At 71.3% G+C, this 20375-nt stretch overlaps 1 protein-coding gene across 1 annotated transcript in view; it reads left to right on the forward strand.

Moving 5' to 3' along the window:
- Positions 1-16248, forward strand: part of CELSR1 (cadherin EGF LAG seven-pass G-type receptor 1) — an 87701-nt gene extending 71453 nt beyond the window's left edge. The window contains 17 exon segments of the mRNA XM_036420221.2: positions 123-332; positions 426-609; positions 1297-1440; positions 4342-4543; positions 6903-7070; positions 8012-8138; positions 8836-9033; positions 10307-10481; positions 10762-10874; positions 11086-11165; positions 11271-11397; positions 11910-12035; positions 14270-14364; positions 14617-14717; positions 15090-15218; positions 15473-15706; positions 15977-16248. Coding sequence (XP_036276114.1) covers positions 123-332; positions 426-609; positions 1297-1440; positions 4342-4543; positions 6903-7070; positions 8012-8138; positions 8836-9033; positions 10307-10481; positions 10762-10874; positions 11086-11165; positions 11271-11397; positions 11910-12035; positions 14270-14364; positions 14617-14717; positions 15090-15218; positions 15473-15706; positions 15977-16248 — 2685 coding nt within the window.
- Positions 16249-20375: the final 4127 nt, after the last annotated feature.

A 20375-nucleotide genomic window follows, 5' to 3' on the forward strand; every position in this document is an offset into this window, starting at 1 on the left:
AGGGGGGGGTGGGGGGGGGAGGCGGACACTCCCCCCGGGCGGAGGGGCTGGGGGAGGCGGAGGGGAAGGCCCGGGCGGCCGCAGGCAGGCCGGCATCGCGGCAGCTCCCCCGTTTGTTCCAGAGCGAGAAGCTGAGCCGCAACGAGTCGCGGCTGGACGGGCCGGGGGCGCTGCGGCTGGCCCGGGCGCTGGGCAACGCCACGCGGCAGGCGGCCGCGCTCTCCGGCCAGGACGTGCGCACGGCCGCCCGGCTGCTGGCCCTGCTCCTGCGGCGCGAGAGCGGCCGGCAGGGCTTCGAGCTGGCCGCCACGCGGGACGCCGGCTTCCACCAGGTGGGCGGCCGGCCGGTCCCCGGGGACGGGCAGGGCCGCAGCCAGGCCTCGCGGCCGCACCGAGCTGAGCTCGTCTGTCTGTCTGTCCGGCAGGACGTGGTGGGTGCGGGCAGCGCCCTGCTGGCCCCGGCCACTCGGGCCGTGTGGGAGCAGATCCAGCGCAGCGAGGAGGGCGCGGCCCAGCTGCTGCGCGGGTTCGAGGACTACGGCCGCACCGTGGCCCGCAATCTGCGCCGCACCTACCTGCGGCCCTTCGTGCTCGTCACCGCCAACATGAGTACGGGCGGCGAGGGCGGGCGGAGGGCCCACCGCGCCGGCCAGCCCAGGGCCCGGCCCGGACACCCGCTCCCTCCCCTCCCACAGTGACTCCCGTCTCCCGTCTCCCCCTGGCCTCGGGCAGAGCCAGGACGGCCCTCCCGGGTGCCCCTGGGTTTCCATCAGGGCCCAGTGGGCGGTCTGTGACCCCCAGCGGCACCTCTACAGGGGGCAGGGGGCGCACTGCGCGCATCGGTCCCTGGCCGGGCCCCCACAGCTGCCAGGCGTCCCGCCCGGGCCTGGGGGCTCGGCTGCCCGGTCAGCAGTGGGACCTGCCGCGTCCCCTCCCGCTCGGTGCCAAGTGCCCAGCAGGACGGGGTCTGGCTCAGGCTGGGTTTCCCGGGGGTTGGGGGGGGACCCCAGCAGGACGGGGTCTGGCTCTGGGGCTGGGGGGTTGGGGGTCCCAGGAGGACGGGGTCTGGCTCAGGCTGGGTTTCCCAGGGGTTTGGGGGCCCCAGCAGGACGGGGTCTGGCTCTGGGGCTGGGGGGGTTGGGGGGGCCCCAGGAGGACGGGGTCTGGCTCTGGGGCTGGGGGGGTTGGGGGGCCCCAGGAGGACGGGGTCTGGCTCAGGCCGGGGCTCCAGGGGGCTGGGGCTGGGGCTCGGGGGCGGGTCCCGGAGCCGCGTGTGAGGGAAACCCCGTCCCACAGTCCTCGCCGTCGACGTCTTCGACAAGTCCAACTTCTCGGGAGCCTGGGTGCCGCGGTTGGAGGACGTGCGGGGGGACTTCCCCCCGGAGCTGGTGTCCTCCGTCTTCCTCTCCGCCGACTTCTTCCGGCCGCCGGAGGGCCGAGGTGAGTGGGCCCGCGGGGCCTCCTGCTGGGGGCTCACAGCAGAGCACGCCTGTGGGCGCGTCCCCGAGCGTGTCTGTGAGCACATGTCCGTGGGCGCGTGTCCCTGAGCGAGTGTCCGTGGGCACGTGTTCATGGGTGTGGGCCTATGGGTGCATGTCCGTGGGTGCGGGTCCGTGGGTGCGGGTCAGTGGGTGCGGGTCCGTGGGTGCATGTCCGTGGGTGCGGGTCAGTGGGTGCGGGTCAGTGGGTGCGGGTCAGTGGGTGCGGGTCTGTGGTGTGGTCAGCGGGTGCGGGTCAGTGGGTGCGGGTCTGTGGGTGCGGGTCAGTGGGTGCGGGTCAGTGGGTGCGGGTCTGTGGGTGCGGGTCAGTGGGTGCGGGTCAGTGGGTGCGGGTCTGTGGGTGCGGGTCGTGGGTGGCGGGTCATGGGTGCGGGTCCGTGGGTGCGGGTCAGCGGGTGCGGGTCTGTGGGTGTGGGTCTGTGGGTGCGGGTCAGTGGGTGCGGGTCTGTGGGTGCGGGTCAGTGGGTGCGGGTCTGTGGGTGCGGGTCTGTGGGTGCGGGTCCGTGGGTGCGGGTCCATGGGTGCGGGTCCGTGGGTGCGGGTCCGTGAGTGCATGTCCGTGGGTGCGGGTCAGTGGGTGCGGGTCTGTGGGTGCGGGTCTGTGGGTGCGGGTCCGTGGGTGCGGGTCCGTGGGTGCGGGTCTGTGGGTGCATGTCTGTGGGTGCGGGTCAGTGGGTGCGGGTCTGTGGGTGCGGGTCTGTGGGTGCATGTCCGTGGGTGCGGGTCCGTGGGTGCGTGTCCGTGGGTGCGGGTCCGTGGGTGCGGGTCCGTGGGTGGGGGTCAGTGGGTGCGGGTCAGTGGGTGCGGGTCTGTGAGTGCATGTCCGTGGGTGCGGGTCCGTGGGTGCGGGTCAGTGGGTGGGGGTCAGTGGGTGCGGGTCTGTGGGTGCGGGTCAGTGGGTGCGGGTCTGTGGGTGGGGGTCAGTGGGTGCGGGTCTGTGGGTGGGGGTCAGTGGGTGCGGGTCTGTGAGTGCATGTCCGTGGGTGCGGATCAGCGGGTGCGGGTCTGTGGGTGCGGGTCAGTGGGTGCGGGTCAGTGGGTGGGGGTCAGTGGGTGCGGGTCAGTGGGTGCGGGTCTGTGGGTGCGGGTCTGTGGGTGCGGGTCAGCGGGTGCGGGTCTGCGGGTGCGGGTCCGTGGGTGCGGGTCCGTGGGTGCGGGTCAGTGGGTGCGGGTCAGTGGGTGCGGGTCCGTGAGTGCATGTCCGTGGGTGCGGGTCCGTGGGTGCGGGTCAGTGGGTGCGGGTCCGTGGGTGCATGTCAGTGGGTGCATGTCAGTGGGTGCGGGTCTGTGGGTGCGGGTCCGTGGGTGCGGGTCCGTGGGTGCGGGTCCGTGGGTGCATGTCTGTGGGTGCGGGTCCGTGGGTGCGGGTCCGTGGGTGCGGGTCCGTGGGTGCGGGTCAGTGGGTGCGGGTCTGTGAGTGCATGTCCGTGGGTGCGGGTCCATGGGTGCGGGTCAGTGGGTGCGGGTCAGTGGGTGCGGGTCAGTGGGTGCGGGTCCGTGGGTGCATGTCAGTGGGTGCGGGTCTGTGGGTGCGGGTCCGTGGGTGCGGGTCCGTGGGTGCGGGTCCGTGGGTGCATGTCTGTGGGTGCGGGTCTGTGGGTGCGGGTCAGTGGGTGCGGGTCAGTGGGTGCGGGTCTGTGGGTGCGGGTCAGTGGGTGCGGGTCAGTGGGTGCGGGTCTGTGAGTGCATGTCCGTGGGTGCGGGTCAGTGGGTGGGGGTCAGTGGGTGCGGGTCAGTGGGTGCGGGTCTGTGGGTGCGGGTCTGTGAGTGCATGTCTGTGGGTGCGGGTCAGTGGGTGCGGGTCTGTGAGTGCATGTCAGTGGGTGCGGATCAGTGGGTGCGGGTCTGTGGGTGCGGGTCTGTGGGTGCGGGTCAGTGGGTGCGGGTCAGTGGGTGCGGGTCTGTGGGTGCGGGTCAGTGGGTGCGGGTCTGTGGGTGCGGGTCAGTGGGTGCGGGTCAGTGGGTGCGGGTCTGTGGGTGCGGGTCAGTGGGTGCGGGTCAGTGGGTGTGGGCGGGTCAGTGGGTGCGGATCAGTGGGTGCGGGTCTGTGGGTGCGGGTCTGTGGGTGCGGGTCAGTGGGTGCGGGTCAGTGGGTGCGGGTCTGTGGGTGCGGGTCAGTGGGTGCGGGTCTGTGAGTGCATGTCCGTGGGTGCGGGTCTGTGGGTGCGGGTCAGTGGGTGCGGGTCAGTGGGTGCGGGTCTGTGGGTGCGGGTCAGTGGGTGCGGGTCTGTGGGTGCGGGTCTGTGGGTGCGGGTCAGTGGGTGCGGGTCCGTGGGTGCGGGTCCGTGGGTGTGGATCAGTGGGTACGCCTCATGGGCCTCCCGGAAACCAGGGCTGGCCGGGGCACGTGCTGGTGTCGGACGGAAGCAGTGGTGGGTCGGGTGGGGTCCCTCCCAGATGGCTCGCCCCCACCCGCCCCCCGGCAGCACCACGGGGCCTGGCTCCTCTGGTCCCGGTGGGACCTGGACACTGTGCCCAGCCTGTCTGCCCAGCCTGTCTGCCCGGCCGTCCTCGGGGTGCCCTGTCCTCGGGGTGCCCTGTCCTCGGTCGGCCTGTCCTCGGGGTGCCCTGTCCCCGGGGTGTCCTGTCCTCGGGGTGCCCTGTCCCCGGGGTGCCCTGTCCTCAGGGTGTCCTGTCCTCGGGGTGCTCTGTCCTCGGGGTGCCCTGTCCTCGGGGTTTCCTGTCCTCAGGGTGCCCTGTCCTCGGGGTGCCCTGTCCTCGGGGTGCCCTGTCCTCGGGGTGCCCTGTCCTCGGGGTGCCCTGTCTTCGGTCGGCCTGTCCCCGGGTGGCCCTGGGGGAGCCCGGCCCGGCGGCTCCTCGCTCACACGCCCTCCCCTTGCAGAGGGGCCGGCCGGCAGGCCGGTCGGGGGTAAGGCCGCCCCGCAGACCCCCAGCCCCGGGCCCGGCGCCCAGAGCGAGGCCCCGTCCCGCGGGAGGAGGCACCCGGACCAGCCCGGCCAGTTCGCCGTCGTCCTGGTCATCGTCCACCGGGCCCTGGGGCAGCTGCTGCCCGAGCGCTACGACCCCGACCGCCGCAGCCTCCGGTGAGAGCGGGCTGCCGGCCCGGCCCGCACACGGCACACGGCACACGGCACACCCGCCTCCATCCCCCCGCCCGCACACGGCACACGGCACACCCCCCTCCCCCCTCCATCCCCCCGCCCGCACACGGCACACGGCACACCCGCCTCCATCCCCCCGCCCGCACACGGCACACGGCACACCCGCCTCCATCCCCCCCCCCGCACACGGCACACGGCACACCCGCCTCCATCCCCCCGCACACGGCACACGGCACACCCGCCTCCCCCCTCCATCCCCCCGCCCGCACACGGCACACGGCACACCCGCCTCCCCCTCCATCCCCCGCCCGCACACACGGCACACCCGCCTCCCCCCACTCCATCCCCCCCGCCCGCACACGGCACACGGCACCCCCGCCTCCCCCTCCATCCCCCGCCCGCACAACGGCACCCAACACGGCACACCCGCCTCCATCCCCCGCCGCACACGGCACACCCGCCTCCCCCACTCCATCCCCCCGCCCGCACACGGCACACGGCACACCCGCCTCCCCCTCCATCCCCCCGCCCGCACACGGCACACACACGGCACACCCGCCTCCATCCCCCGCCCGCACACGGCACACGGCACACCCGCCTCCCCCCTCCATCCCCCCCGCCCGCACACGGCACACGGCACACCCGCCTCCCCCCTCCATCCCCCCCGCCCGCAACGGCACACGTCACACGGCACACCGCCGCCCCCCTCCATCCCCCCGCCCACACACGTCACACGCGCTCCATCCCCCCAGCCAGCACACGCACACGGCACACCCGCCTCCATCCCCCCCGCCCGCAAACGCACACGGCAACACCCGCCTCCATCCCCCCCGCCCCGCACACGGCACATACGGGCACACCACGCCCTCGCATCCCTCCCCCCCGCCCGCACACGGCACAACGGCCACACCCGGCCTTCCCCTTTCATCCCCCCCGCCCGCACCGGCACAACCCGCTCTTCCCCCCTCCCATCACCCGCCGCCCCCGCACACGGCACACGGCACACCCTCCTCCCCCCCCTTCATCCCCCCCGCCCACACACTGCACAACCCGCCTTCATCCTCCCCCCCGGCCCACGGCAACACAACCCGCCTCCTCCCCCTTCCATCACCCGAAACGCCCCCGCACACACGCACACCGGCACACCCGCTCCCCCCCCTTCATCCCCCCCGCCCGCACACGGCACACGGCACACCCACCTCCCCCCCTACGTCCCCCCCGCCCGCACACGGCACACGGCACACCTGCCCCCCCCCTACGTCCCCCCCGCCCGCACACGGCACACACACACACCCCGCACAGCCCCCTCCCCCGCCCCGCACAGCCCCCTCCCCGCCCGCACACACACACACACACCCCCCGCCGGCTCCCACGGGCTCTGTCGGCGGGCGGGCGTCGTGCCGCAGGGTCTGCCATTGGCACAGGCCTAGCGGGTGATTCCCGCTCGGAGGGTCCGTCCCCAACGCCCGTCCTTAGGCTGCGGGGCGGCCCCGAGGGCTGCTGGGAAAACAGCTCCTGCCCAGGCAGGCACAGGGCCCTCACTCTCGTTAGTGGGGGGGCCCTCGCTGGTGGGGGGCCCTCGCTGGTGGGGGGCCCTCGCTGGTGGGGGGGCCCTCGCTGGTGGGGGACCATCGTCAGTGGGGGACCCTGGGAGCTGTGATAATCACCCAGTTGCTTTCAGCTGATGTCCCTGTGGTTTATGTGTGGGGCCACCACCTTCTGTGCAGACTTTCTACTCGTTTTTAAAAATATATGTTTTATTGGTGCTTTACAGAGAGGAAGGGAGAGGGAGGTAGAAATATCGATGAGAGAAACATTGACCAGCTGCCTCCTGCACACCCCCCACTGGGGATGTGCCCACAACCAAAGTACATGCCTTTGACCAGAATCGAACCAAGGACCTTTCAGTCCGCAGGCCGACGCTCTATCCATTAAACCAAACCGGCTAGGGCTCTCCTCACTTTTATATTTATTTTTTTTAAATATATTTTTGTTAAGTTCAGAGAGGAGGGGAGAGGGAGGTAGAAACATCAGTGACGAGAATCATCGATCGGCTGCCTCCTGCACGCCCCTCACTGGGGATCGAGCCCACAACCCGGGCCTGTGCCCTGCCCGGAATCGAACCCTGACCTGGTTCATAGGTCGATGTCGGCCATGTTTAAGTTTCCAAAGCTCACCTCTGACCCTGTGCCGCCCCAGCCGTGGCAGATCCCGCCCGGAGCACCGGCCCAGGCCCCGCCCAGGAGCAGAGCTCCCTGCGGTGGTGGCGTCCTCTGTGCTCGCACACGGCTGGGCTGGTAGACATGTTTCCGGACACGCATGTCCGTGTCCCTCCCCGCAGGCTGCCGGGCCGCCCGGTCATCAACACGCCGGTGGTGAGCGCCGTGGTGCACAGCGAGGGGGCGCCGCTGCCCCGGCCCCTGCTGGAGCCGGTCCGCGTGCAGCTCGCGCTGCTGGAGACGCGGGAGCGCACCAAGCCCGTCTGCGTGTTCTGGAACCACTCCGTCACGTGAGCCACGCCCACCAACGCCGCCACGGGCCAGGGGCGGGGCCAGGCCCCGCTCCACTGGGGGGGCCGCCCTGGGGACCTTCTCTTCGTCCGGGGCGTCAGGGTCCCCGACATGCAGTTATACACACATGCGTGCATATATGCATGTACACACGTGTGCACACACAGGAGATAGGCCTGGCTGCACAGTCATCCGAATCCCAGTTCTTAGCAAACGCCTTTGCCAGCACGGCCCATTTCACAGATGGGTAAACCGAGGCTCCGAGGAGGGAGTGGGTCTTCCCGGAGTCCGGGAGGGCAGGGCCCCTCTGAGGCTGCGGAGCCCCGCAGCCGCTTAGTGTGGGGCTCCCCGCGGTCAGGCGGAGCGTCTGGGGCTGCCTCCGGGCGGCGCCATGAAGGCTGCCCGCGGGGAGGTGGCAGGCTGAGAGGAGTGACCGTCCGGAGTCCGGAGGGAAGCGGCTGGAGAACAGAGTGGCCCTTTCGCTGCCACGGCGTTCCCACACGGCGGCCCAGCGCCCCACGGCGTTCCCACACGGTGCCCAGCGCCCCACGGCGTTCCCACACGGGGCCCAGCGCCCCACGGCGTTCCCACACGGGGCCGGCGCCTGCATTCACGTCCACGGCAGTTTTACGGCGAGGACGGCGCCCCACGGCCCGCAGGCGGAGGGCGGGCGCGGGCACAGGGCCCGGGGAGGGCTGTGGGCGCCGTGAGGGTGTGGGCGCGGGCACAGGCCCCGGGGAGGGGCTGTGGGCGCCCTGAGGGTGCGGGCGCGGGCACAGGCCCCGGGGAGGCGCTGTGGGTGCCATGAGGGTGCAGGCGGGCACAGGGCCCGGGGAGGCGCTGTGGGCACCCTGAGGGTGCGGGCGCGTACAGGCCCCGGGGGGGGGGGGGCGGAGGCTCGGGCAGCCCCGTGCAGGGACCCACGCCCCTCTCCCCGCAGCCCCGGGGGCCCCGGAGGCTGGTCGGCCAGGGGCTGCGAGCTGCTGGCGCGGAACCGGACGCACGTGACCTGCCAGTGCAGCCACCCGGCCAGCGTGGCCGTGCTCATGGACGTGTCCCGGCGCGAGGTGGGCACCGGCGCCGCCCGCCCGCCCGCCCGCACGCGTGTCCCGGGGCATTGATTCCGGCCCCCGGCCCACAGGCCGCGTCTCCTTCCCAGCGTCACGCCGAGCCCTGAGCGGCCGCCCCCGGCTCCCCGCCTGGCTGTGAACTGCAGACCTGCACGGCCCTCGCTCCCCGCGGGCCAGCCTGTCGGGCGCAGCTCCACCCCCTGTAAAGTTTAAGAAAAGCCGTCAGCGCCAGCACGCGGCCGGGCAGCCCGCGGCCCCGAAGGCCAGGGGGGCCCGCTGCCCGGCTGCTGGGGCTGATGTCCCGCCCGGCCCCCCCCGGGCCCCCCCCCCCCCGGCGGTTGCACGATGGCCGCGCTGGCGGAGTGAGGCCGGTCTGGGCCCGCGCTGCACTCAGGAGCCAGGACGGCACAGAACGGCATGGCCTGGCTTTGTCAGGATGCCCGGCCCCCGCCCCTCTGGGGAGCGAGAGTCAGCGCAGGCTGAGCTGGTGGCATCCCGGCGACAGGAAGGGACTGCCCTCCGGCTCCCCGACGGGCGCCCGCTCAACCACTGAGCCACACTGGCCGCCGGGACTGTCCCTGAGGGTTTTGTTCTGGGTTTCCCGCCCTGAAGCCGGGCCTGCCGGGCCTGCCGGCCAGCCCTCGCGGGTGAGCCCTCCCCGGCCCCGCCTGACGCCCCTCCCCTCCGCCCGCAGCACGGGGACGCCCTGCCCCTGAGGATCGTCACCTACGCGGCCGTGGCGCTGTCGCTGGCGGCGCTGCTGGTGGCCTTCGTGCTGCTGGCGCTGGTGCGGCTGCGCTCCAACCTGCACTGCGCCCACCGCAACCTCGTGGGGGCGCTCTTCCTCTCGCAGCTGGTCTTCGTGGTGGGGGTCACGCAGACGGGAAACCGGGTGAGCCCCCGCTGCCCCCCCCGCGTCTCCTTCTACGGACAGTGTGTGGCATGGAGAGCCAGGGGTCTGGTTAGGAGGGCGACCTTGGCCCCGGGAGGGGGCGGGCGAGGTCAGAGGCGGCCGCGGCGTCGCCTGAGCCGGTGAGGAGGCTGGAGCGGGTGCTCAGGTCCCGGGGGCCGCGGGGGGAGGGCGCCAGGCAGCGGGATGGGGATCACAGCACCTTCGGGGCCAGCCTGGGAGGCACCCATGTCAAGGGGGCCGTGCCCGTGGGAACGGACAGGCCCGGGGGACGGTGCTGGGTGTAGCCGGAGCCCTGTCCCTCGCCCGCCGCAAGCCGAGGGCCCCAGAACCCGGTGGCCAGACCCCCGGGCGGCAGGTGGGCGGGCCCGCCCGGCAGGGGGTGCAGCCGGCCCGTGACCTCCGTGGCTTCTCAGCCACGACCCCGGGAGCAGGAGGCCCGCAGGGGCCACCGCCTGGCGTCCGCCCCGGGGAGGGTGCTGCTCCGTTCCTGGCGGCCCCTGGGCGCTCCGGTGTGGCCGGTGGTTCTGGGAAAGGCCGTCCGTTTGGCGCGGGGGCGGTGCCGAGGCCGTTACCGTGGCAGCGCTGTGTCCACGGTGTAAGTGGTTTTATGGGTTTGCTTGTCACGTGGCTGAAGGCCCAGCCCCCGCCCCCGCCCCCTCCCTGAGCCAGTGGCTGACCGGCAGCTGGTGGTGTGGCCATCGCAGGGGCTCCCATGCCGCCCGCTGGCCTCAGCAGGGCCTGTCCCAGCAGCACCCCGAGTGCGGGCTTCCTGCCGCCAGGCCCCGCTCCGCCTGTGACCAAAGCTGGTCTCCGGGAGCTCCGGCTCTGCCCGCCTCCGGCCCCGGGCTGTGCCCCCCACACACACGCACGCGCACACATACACACACACGCATGCACAGACAGACACACACATGCACAGATAAACACATGCACGCACACACATGCACAGGTAGACAGACATGCACACACGCACACTCTCGCCATCCGCCAGGGAGGGTCCCTGCCCCTCTGGGCGCCGGGCGGCGGGCGCTGCCTGTTGCTCTCGGTGAATCTGTACAAACGCCATGAACCGGACGGACTTCCTTGTTCGGAGCTGCGGGCCCTCAGGCTGCAGGGTGGCCGATGGGTCACGGCCCTGCCCCTGTGCCGCTCCGGCCCTCGGCCCTCGGCCCTCGGCCCTCGGCCCTCGGCCCTCGGCCCGGGGTGGCCGGCGGGGGTGGGTGCTGAGCCGCCCCGCCCCCGCCCCCCGCAGTTTCTGTGCACGCTGGTGGCCATCGCCCTGCACTACGTGTACATGAGCGCCTTCGCCTGGACACTGGTGGAGAGCCTGCACGTGTACCGCATGCTGACCGAGGCGCGCAACATCGACGCCGGCCCCATGCGCTTCTACCACGTCGTGGGCTGGGGCCTCCCGGCCGTCCTCACAGGTGAGTCCTCCCAGGTGAGGCCGGGCGAGGCTCCGGGCTCCCGGCTCCGAGCGGCCGGGCCCTGAGGGCTGTGCTCTGGCCCTGGGCCTCGGTGCGTGTGCGTGTGTGTGCGTGTGTGTGCGTGTGTGTGTGTGTGTGTGTGTGTCCCACACCCAGCGGTTCCCCCCGGGCTCCTGGCCCTCATGCTGGGCCCGGGGTCTGCGGGTGGGGCTGGACGCCCCTGCCCAGGGGCTCTCCGGGGCCCTCCCGGGTGTGGCCCTCACCCCCCTCTGACGCCCAGGACTCGCTGTGGGCCTGGACCCCCAGGGCTACGGAAACCCCGACTTCTGCTGGCTGTCCCTGCGGGACACCCTGATCTGGAGCTTCGTGGGGCCCATCGGGGCGGTTATAATTGTGAGTCCGGGCGGGGAGGCCAGGCCGTGGGAAGCCGGGCGCCCTTGGGGCTCCTCTGAGCGGCCGCTGGGGCGGGAAGGCCAGTCTCACGCCCACCTCCGCCGTGGAACGCCCGTGTCCTGCGCGGCACTCAGACTCCGGGGCCTCCCGTCCCCTCGCCTCCGAGACGCGGTGGCCGTGCTCAGTGCTGACCGCTCGTCTGTTCTCCCAGGTCAACACCGTGCTTTTCGTTCTGTCGGCCAAAGTCTCCTGCCAGCGGAAGCACCATTACTACGAGAGGAAGGGGGTCGTGTAAGCTGGCCCCGGTGGGCGGGGGCGGGGGCGGAGGAGTGGGTGGTGGGCCGGGAGGGAGGCGGCTGGCTCACCCTGCCTCCCCCCCTCCACCCCCCACCCCAGCGCCCTGCTGCGGTCCTCCTTCCTGCTGCTGCTGCTCGTGGGCGCCACCTGGCTGCTGGGGCTGCTGGCCGTGAACAGCGACGCCCTGGCCCTCCACTACCTCTTCGCGGTCGCCAGCTGCCTGCAGGTGAGGCGCTGGTGGGGCAAGGGGCTGCGTTCATCTGAAATGCCCCCGAGTGGCCGAGGGGTCCCGGGAGGTCCCGGGCCTGCGTCCGGGCCGGCCTGAGCGGACAGGCGGCCACGGGAGGCGGTGGCTCCAGGGCGGCCCCGTGCTCAGTCCCGGTGAGGCCTCAGCAGCACCTCCTGCCGCCTGCAGAGCCGTTGTCCCCGCGCCACTGCCCAGAGAGGGCTGCCCGCTCCCCTCCCAGGCGGGCCCCGTGGCTGGCGTGTACGGGCCACGGCAGGGGCTCCCGGGAAGGGGCTGAGGCAGGAGGGAGGGGCTCCCGGTGCCCAGGGTGAGGCCCAGGGGGCCCCGCAGCCCGTGTGCCTGCCCCGGCCCCCGGGGAGCAGCCGCGGGGAGCGTGCGTGGCCTGGGGGTCTCTGGCCGCCGCTGCGGGCTCCGGGCTCCCCCACCTCGGGCCGCGCTCTGGCCTCGGGCTGGCGGGACCCAGCGTCTTCCTGACCCGCCCTCGCCCCCAGGGCCTGTGCGTGCTCCTGTGCCACTGCGTGCTCAACAGGGAGGTGCGGAAGCACCTGAAGGGGGTGCTCGCCGGGCGGAAGCCGCACCCGGACGACTCGGCCACCACCCGGGCCACCCTGCTGACGGTAGGAGGCGCCAGCCCCCCACACACACACACCCCCCCCCCCACACACACACCCCCCCCCACACACACACACACCCCACCCCCCACACACACACACACCCCCCCCCCCCCCCCACACACACCCCACCCCCCAACACCCCCACCCCCACCCCCACCCCCCACCCCACACACACACCACCCCACCCCCCCACACACACACCCCCCCCACACACACACACCCCACACACACCCCCCACACCCCCCCCCCCCACCCCCCCCACCCCCCCACACACACACCCCCCCCCCCCCCCACACACACCCCCCCCCACCCCCCCACACCACACACACCCCCATCACCCCACACACACACACACACACACCCACACACACACACACCCCCCCCCCCCCCCCCCCACACACCCCCCCCCCCCCCCCCCACACACACACACCCCACCCCCACCCCCCCCACACACACACACCCCCCACCCCCCCACACACCACCCCACCCCCCCACACACACACACCCCACACACACACACACACACACCCCCCCCACACACACACACCCCCCCACCCCCCCCCCCACACACCCACCCACCACCCCCACACACACATACCACCCAATCATCCCCCACACACACCACCCACCCCTCACCCCCCACACAACCCTCCATCAATCCCCCCCACACACAAACCCCACCCCCACCCCCACACACACACCCACCCCCCCACCACAACACCCCACACCCCCCCCACAACAACCCCATCATCCCCCCCCACACAACCCCACCCCCCCACCCCACACACACAACACACCCACCCCCCCACCCCACCCAACACACACCCACCACCCCCCACCCCCCACACACACACACACCCCACCCCACCCCCCACCCACCCACCACACCCCACCCCCCCCCCACACACACACACACCCCCCACATCCCACACACACACACACACACCCTAGCCCACCTCCCCACCCCACACACACCCCCACATCCCACACACACCCCCACCCCCACACACCCACACCCCACCCCCACACCCCCACACACACACACACACCCCCACACCACCCCCACACCACACCCCACCCCCCCCACACACCCCACCGCCCCAACACCCCACCCCCACACACACACAGCAACCACCGCCCCCCACCACGACACACACCCACCACCCCCCCACACACAAACACACACCCACCACCACCCACCCCCCCCACACCACACACCCCCACCCCACCCCCACACCCACCACCCCCACACACACACACACCCCCACACCCCCCAACACACACACCCCACACACACACACCCACCACACCCCACACACACACACAAACCACCCCCAACACCCCCCCCCAACACACACACACACCACACCACACACACACACCCCCCACCCCCCACCCCCCCACACACACACACCCACACACCACGCCCCCACCCACCCCACACACACCACCACACACACACACCCACACACCACCCCCCACCCCCCACACCCAACCACCCCCCCACCCCCCACCCCCCACAACACCACACACACCCCACACACACACACACACACACAACACCCCCACAACACACACCCCACCCCCACACACAACACACCCCCAACCCCCCCCCACACACCCCACCCAACACAACACACCCGCCACACACACACCACACAACCCCAACGCCCACCCCCACACCCCACCCCCCAGCCCACACACACACAAGACCCACCACACCACCCACCAACCCCCCACCACACACACACCCCCACCCACCACCCACCCCAACACACACACCCCACCATCCACCACACACAACCCACACCCCCACCCCCCCCACACCACACACACCAACCATCCCCACCACCCCCCGGGTTACTGCTCTGACTCATCTGTGCCCGGTACGAGGGCTCTGCGTCCCTGGCTCTGCATCCTTCCCAGAGGGGCGCCCCTGAAGCCGCCCCTGGAGCTGGCAGAGGGCTGTCCTAGTCTCGCCTGCGTTTCCAGGTCTCGGGGGACAGGGCCCCGCAGGCCAGCAGCCCTGTTCAGAGCGGGGGGGGGGGGGCTGGGGAGGGGAGGGTTCTGGCCGCAATGTGGGACCGAGCCATGAATGCGATGCTCGGCGCGCTGAGGCACTGCGGGGTGCTGGGCGCTGACAGGGTGCTGGGCTGCCCGCCATGGGGATTGCTGTGGGGAGGGCGCCCTGCACCCCTTGGCCCTCTGTTCTCACCGGCACCCCCCCCCCCCCCCAGCGCTCCCTCAACTGCAACACCACCTACGGCGAGGAGCCGACTGTGCTGCGCACCGCCCTGGGCGAGTCCACCGCCTCGCTGGACAGCGCCGGCAGGTCAGCCGCCCCGGGCCTGGGGGCCAGCTCGGGGCGGACGCAGGGGTCACTCACCGGCGGGGGGTCACCTGCTGAGGCCGCCTGTGCTGCGGCTCCGGGGGGGGTAGGGGTCTCCTGTGCGCCCGGAGCCCGGGCGGCCGCCGGCAGGTGCTCGGGGGGGTGGTGGGGGGGTGGGGGTGGTGGTGGGGAGGGTGTGGGGGGGTGGCCCGCCCCGGCCCGGCCCCGGCAGCGGCACTGAGCCCCCCTCTCCAGGGACGACGCCGGCCAGAAGCTCAGTGTGTGCTCGGGGCCGGCCCGGGGCCTTGGGGAGCCGGACCCGTCCTTCCCGCCGAGGAACGGCACGAAGGGCCCTGGTGAGTGCCCTGGCGGGGGGCTGCGCCCTCTGCCCGGCCGCCCTCCCCCGCCCTCCCTCCTCCCCCCTCCCCCGCCTCCCTTCCCCGCCCTCCCCCGCCCTCCCCCCCGCCCTCCCCCCGCCCTCCCCCTCCCCCCTTCCCCCGCCCCCCCCCCCCCCCCCTCCCCCGCCCTCCCCCAGGGCACCCACGCCCTCCCCCGCCCTCCCCTCGCCCTCCCCCCCTCCCCTGCCCTCCCCCACCCTCCCCCCCGCGCGGCACGCAGCCGCAGGGGTGAGGCTGGGGCTCAATAGGCGAGGGGACCGCGGCCTCCGGATGGGACGGGCGGCTCCGCCTCGCAGGAAGCGCCCGCCGAGCCCGCCCTCCTGTCCACAGGCCCCGACTCGGACTCGGACAGCGAGCTGTCCCTGGACGAGCAGAGCAGCTCCTTCGCCTCCTCGCACTCGTCTGACAGCGAGGACGACAGGGCGGGGGCCCAGGGCCCCGCCCACAGCACCCCCAAAGGTGAGCAGCCAGGCCTGCCCCCCAGAACACAGGCCCTCACCGAGCACGGAGGCCGGGAAAGCTGCCCCCTGCTGGAGGGGCCGCAGAGGCCCCGGGTGTTGGGGTGCGGTGGGGGACTGCAGCTGGTGGGGGCCCACGGTCAGGATTTGCCCATGGAGCCTGGAGGTCCGGGGGTGATGGGCAGGGGCCCCTTGGGGGACACACCTCGGAGGAGGGGGCGGGCCTCCTGCTGGCTGACGGCGCCCTGTGCCCAGGAGACCCTGCAGCCAACCACGTGCCTGCGGGCTGGCCGGACGGGAGCCTGGCTGGGAGCGACAGTGAGGAGCGGGGCGAGAAGCCGCCCCTGAAGGTGGAGACCAAGGTCAGCGTGGAGCTGCACCCGGACCAGCAGACCAACCACTGCCTGGACCGCCCCCCGGACGGGGAGGACGGCGCCCTGCCCAGGCTCGCGGGCGCGCCCTGCTCCCAGCCCCCCGAGCAGAGGAAAGGTGGGAGCCCTGGTCCTGGGGGCGGGGCCAGATGGAGGGGCGGAGCTGTGATGGGTGGGTGGAGCCTGCTGGAGGGGGCGGGGCTGTATTAGCTGGATGGGGTTGGGGCTGGGCTAGGTGGGTGGAGCCTGCTGGAGTGGGGGCTGGCCAGGCGGGGCGGGCCTGCTGGAGGGGGTGGGTGGGGTGAGACAGAGGCGGGTCCTGGGCCCCACCACCTGGGACTGAGACCCCAGGAGGGAGGCCAGCCTGACGCCCTCCCGCCGCCCCCAGGCATCCTGAAGAACAAGGCCACCTACCCGCCCCCGCTGACGGAGACCACCCTCCGGGCGCGGGCGCGGCTGCGGGAGAGGCTGGCCGAGCACCAGCAGAGCCCCTCGTCCTCCCGCTCGTCCTCCCTGGGCTCCTGCGATGGCGTCCGCGGCCCCGACGGCACCATCGCCGTCAAGACCCTGCGCCGGGAGCCGGGGCGCGAGCACCTCAACGGGGTGGCCATGAGCGTGTGCGTGGGGAGCGCCCAGGCCCACGGCTCCGACTCCGAGTGAGTGCGCCCGCGCCCAGCCTGTCCTCGGTGCCCGGGGGCGTGGTCAGGGCCCCGAGGGAGTGGGGGTAGAGGAGGAGAGGCCAGGGGCTGGGTGGGTGCCTCTGGGGTGGGGCTGCAGGCCAGGTTGAGAGGAAGTGACCAGAGCGTGGCCTCCCTCCTGGCGCTGCGCACCCAGCCCCGATGTCCTGCCCGTGACTGAGGGCCGAGGTCGGGGTGCCCAGCTGCAGAGACCAGGGGACACGTGCTGACCCCCAGGGAGGCGCGGAGTGGGAGCGGGCTCCGGGGGCCTTCCTGACCCTAACGATGGGTGCAGGGCTCACTGCCCGTACGCAGAGGGCACTCGATGGGCTGGCGGTCAGGGCGGAGGCTCCTGTCCCGCTCCGGCCTACTCCTGGGGTGGCTGTGTCCTTGGGGCCCGGGCGCGCCCTGCCCACGTGGGGTTCTGCCCTCCCCCCCGAGGGCGCCCAGCTCTTGGCCCGTCAGAGGCGGAGCCGTCCTTGCTGACCCGCTGCCGCTGTGGCTTCTTCCCACGCGCAGAGGCAGTAACGAAACCTCAATTTGACCATCAGGAAACCGTGAGCCGTTCCCTCCACCCGCGGCCCCTCGACGGCCCAGGCCGCCCTGAGCGTGAAGCAGGCCCCGGCCCCAGTGGCAGCCCCAGCTGGGGGCGCAGTCCAGCCCTGACGCCCTGGGCTGCCCCAGCGGCCCCATGACCAGTGCCAAAGGCCTCAGGTGCGGACGGAGCCAAAACCTGCCTGGCCTCGCCGGGACGGCCCGGCACAAAGCCGGCAGGAGCTGCCGGGCACAGAGCAGAACCACGGTCGGCCGCTGTTGGGCAGCCCGGGCCCTGAGAGAGGCGGTGCTCCCGTGTGGATGGATCAGCAAGGGGCAGGGCCTGAGGCTCTGGTGCCGGACGGAGCTGGGAGGCCAGTGGGACCATCTCGGCTGGTGTTCGTGTGAGGACGGTGCCATTGAACCTGGTGTGCGTGATGCGCATCGGACAGGGAGCGGGAAGTGGGAGCCGAGCGCAGACAGAGCTGAGCAGGGCCAGGCAGTGTGCACGCAGCCCCGTCTCAGCCCCCTGCGCCTGCACTGGAGACACGGCCCCCAGCTCCCCACTGTCCCGCGTGGTGGGTCTGAGACGGACTCGGCCTGGGCAGCCCCCAGGAGACCGCGGAGGTCAGTGGGGACTGCAGGGGTCACCAGCAGAGGCTGCCACACTGGGCCTTCCCTGGCCACGCCCTCGGGGGGCAGGCACTCCAGCCCTGCAGGGCCTCCCGGGCCCCCTCCCAGGGGCCTGGCTCCGCAGGCGGGGATTCTGTCGCCCGCCTGCTGGTCGCCATGGCATTTCGGTGTTCACACGTCCGGACTGAGACTGAGGGCTGCCCTCCCGGATGTCACTCATTCCTTCCTGCCAATTGTCTAGCTCTTAGCCCCCCAGCCCCGCCCCCAGCCTAGCCCGTTTACTTCATTTTGCTTCCAGTGGCCAATTGTGCGTGGACAAAGCACAGCCCCCTCAGCGGTTGCCAGGCTGGTTTTGGAAACGCACACCAGGGCCGGCAGCGGCTGTCCATTGTGGGCAGTCGGCACAGCGTGGCCCCAGGCGCTGTGGACCTCGGCACAGATTCCTCAGACCTTTTGTTCTCCAAATCAAGTGCCCAAATAAGTGCCAGCACAGCTGCTACAGCAGGAGGAACAGTCGGTGATGAGAGTGGGGCCCGGGCAGGCTCCCGTGTTGTCCTGGTGAGGACTGAGCTGCTGCTGGCGGCGTGAGCAAGCGCGGGTGGACGCTGGCTGGGGCACAGGCTTCCGCCACGAAATGCGACCCCACAGGCGACCCCGTGCTGAGTGAACTGTGAACGGCCTCACGTGCGGCCGAAGGTGCACGTTTGCGTCTCTGAACCTCCACCTCTGTCCGCCTCCTCCGGCCGCTGGCTGTGCCCGGGACGTGTGGTTTTTAATCTGATCAGAACTGTTACCAAAAAAGCCAGTTTTATGAAGACAGGAAAAATGGAAACTTATTTTTGTGATTTAAGGCTTATGGCAAAGATTAGACACTGGAGGGTTTTTTAAAAACAAATGTATATTTATTAATGTTCAGAACACTGGAATCACGACCCAGACGAGGAGAGTCTACAATAAATTAAGATGTTGAGTTCGTACCGCTGTGCTGGCTCCCTCTCTGGGCAGGGGAGGGACCTGGCAGGCGGGACCAGGAACGGCCGGAGTGTGTGCTCCCGCAGGGGCTGCGGTCTCTGCACTGACGTCTTCCCCTCGGTGGGGAGTTGTCAGCCAACAGGGTGTGTTTTCTCGTGGGCTCCCTGCTCTGGGACCCCAGTGACCTTACATTGTCCCCGTCCCTGAGACTGTCCTCATTCCTCCTGTTCTCAGACTTGATGATTTCCAGTTGTTGACATAAAGTCCGGTCATCCCACCAGAGAGGGTCTCCACTCGGTCCCTCTGAAAGGCCATCTCTCTGCGAGGATGCCCTGCTCCCATGTGTTTCTATTAACCTATTAATCCTCACCCGAGGATGCTTTTCATTGCTTTCTAAAGAGAGCGGAAGAGGAATACTGATCAGTGTGGGAGAAGCACATTGATTGGTTCCCTCCAGCATGAGCCCTGATCAGGGCCTGGGCCAGGAAAGCGCCTGCAACCAGCTACGTGCCCTTGACTGGAATCGAACCCAGAACCCTTCAGTCTGCAGGCTGATCCTCTGGCCACTGAGCCTCACTGGCAAGGCCCCCCATGCATTTCTAGTGTTTGCGTGTACTTGGTGGAGTGTGGTTGTAACAGCTGCTGCACCACCTCTGAGCACCTCAGTTCTCGGGTCTGCTCCGGCTGACTGAGCTCTAAGGAGCCCGTGCTGACGTGCTGGGCATCACGAGACTCTGGCTCCTGTTAAAATCCAGGGCCGGTGGCACTTCCCACTTGTTCCTGTGGGAAGAACCGCCAGGTTCAGACACGTTCTCTCAGCCTCGGCTGTCCGTCTGGTGTTCAGGGCTCCGGGCCTCCCACAGGCTGCTTGGGGCCTGCTCCGTGCGCCCCCTCGGGGGTGAGCCAGCCCCTGCATCGGTGCCTGCGGACGGGGGTTCTCTAGCTCGCTCCTCCGGGGTTTGCCGCATGCTCACCCCGGGCCCCGTTCCCAGAGGCCAGCGCCTGCACTCGCACAGTTAGGAAACCAGACCCCCTCAGCCTACAGGCCCTCCCCAGGCCCCCGCGCCCACTCTGGTCACACAGCTCCAGAGTCTGGGGCCACCCTGGAGGCAAACGGAGGAATGAAGGAACCCACAGCACCGGCCCCCGAGGGGAGCTTTGCTCCCGTCCACCTGCTAACGCTCCGTCCTGGGCCCAGCCCAGAGGCCATGCTGCCTGGAACTGCGGGCACGGAGCCCCAGGCGGGGAGCAGGCCTGGGGGGCAGCGGGCGGTCCCTCACCCCAGGGACCAGCTGGCAGGGCTGCTCTGGGACGCAGAGGGTCAGGACAAACAAGGCCCTCGGAATGCTGTGAGCAGATGCTGAGCGCCCTGCAGGCCAGACAAGCGACCCTCCGTCCGGCTGCGGGGCTGCCTGCCGCCTCCCTGGGCACAGCGGGCCAGGCTCCCCGCCCGCAGGCTGACTGACACTGGGCGCTCCGTCCGGGCGCTGGGCCTCCAGGTGAGGAGCAGATGCAGCCATTTCACGGGGGCAGGCCGTGCTTTCCATCAGCTCTGCACCCGAATGTGTCCCTTCCCCCTTGTGTCAGCGGCTGGGGTGCCCTGTGGGCAGGCGGCCCTCTGGCCTGCCAGTGTCTCCAGAACCTTGGGTGAGACGAGTCGAGGGCCCAGGGGCAGGGGGTAGGCTGAGTCCCAGCTGCTCTTGCCCGCGGGCCGCCAGCAGCTCCCCAGCTCTGACAGCCACCAGGGGGCAGGAGAGGCAGGTCTGCCCAGTGGAGCAGGTGGCACTGCTGGCGGAGGCTCCACCGGACCAGCCACAGTGAGGCTGGGTGACTGGCAGCGGCAGGTTTGGACCCCTCCTTCCACGGTCAGCCTGGAGCTGGCGGACGGCAGAGCTGCCCAGAGGTGGGGAGAGGACACCCCGGCCGCCCGGGCCGGCAGCCCCGTGCAGTGGGGTGGGCTGCGGAGGCTTC

This window comes from Pipistrellus kuhlii, unplaced genomic scaffold (assembly GCF_014108245.1).
Source record: "Pipistrellus kuhlii isolate mPipKuh1 unplaced genomic scaffold, mPipKuh1.p scaffold_m20_p_64, whole genome shotgun sequence".
Taxonomy (NCBI): domain Eukaryota; kingdom Metazoa; phylum Chordata; class Mammalia; order Chiroptera; family Vespertilionidae; genus Pipistrellus; species Pipistrellus kuhlii.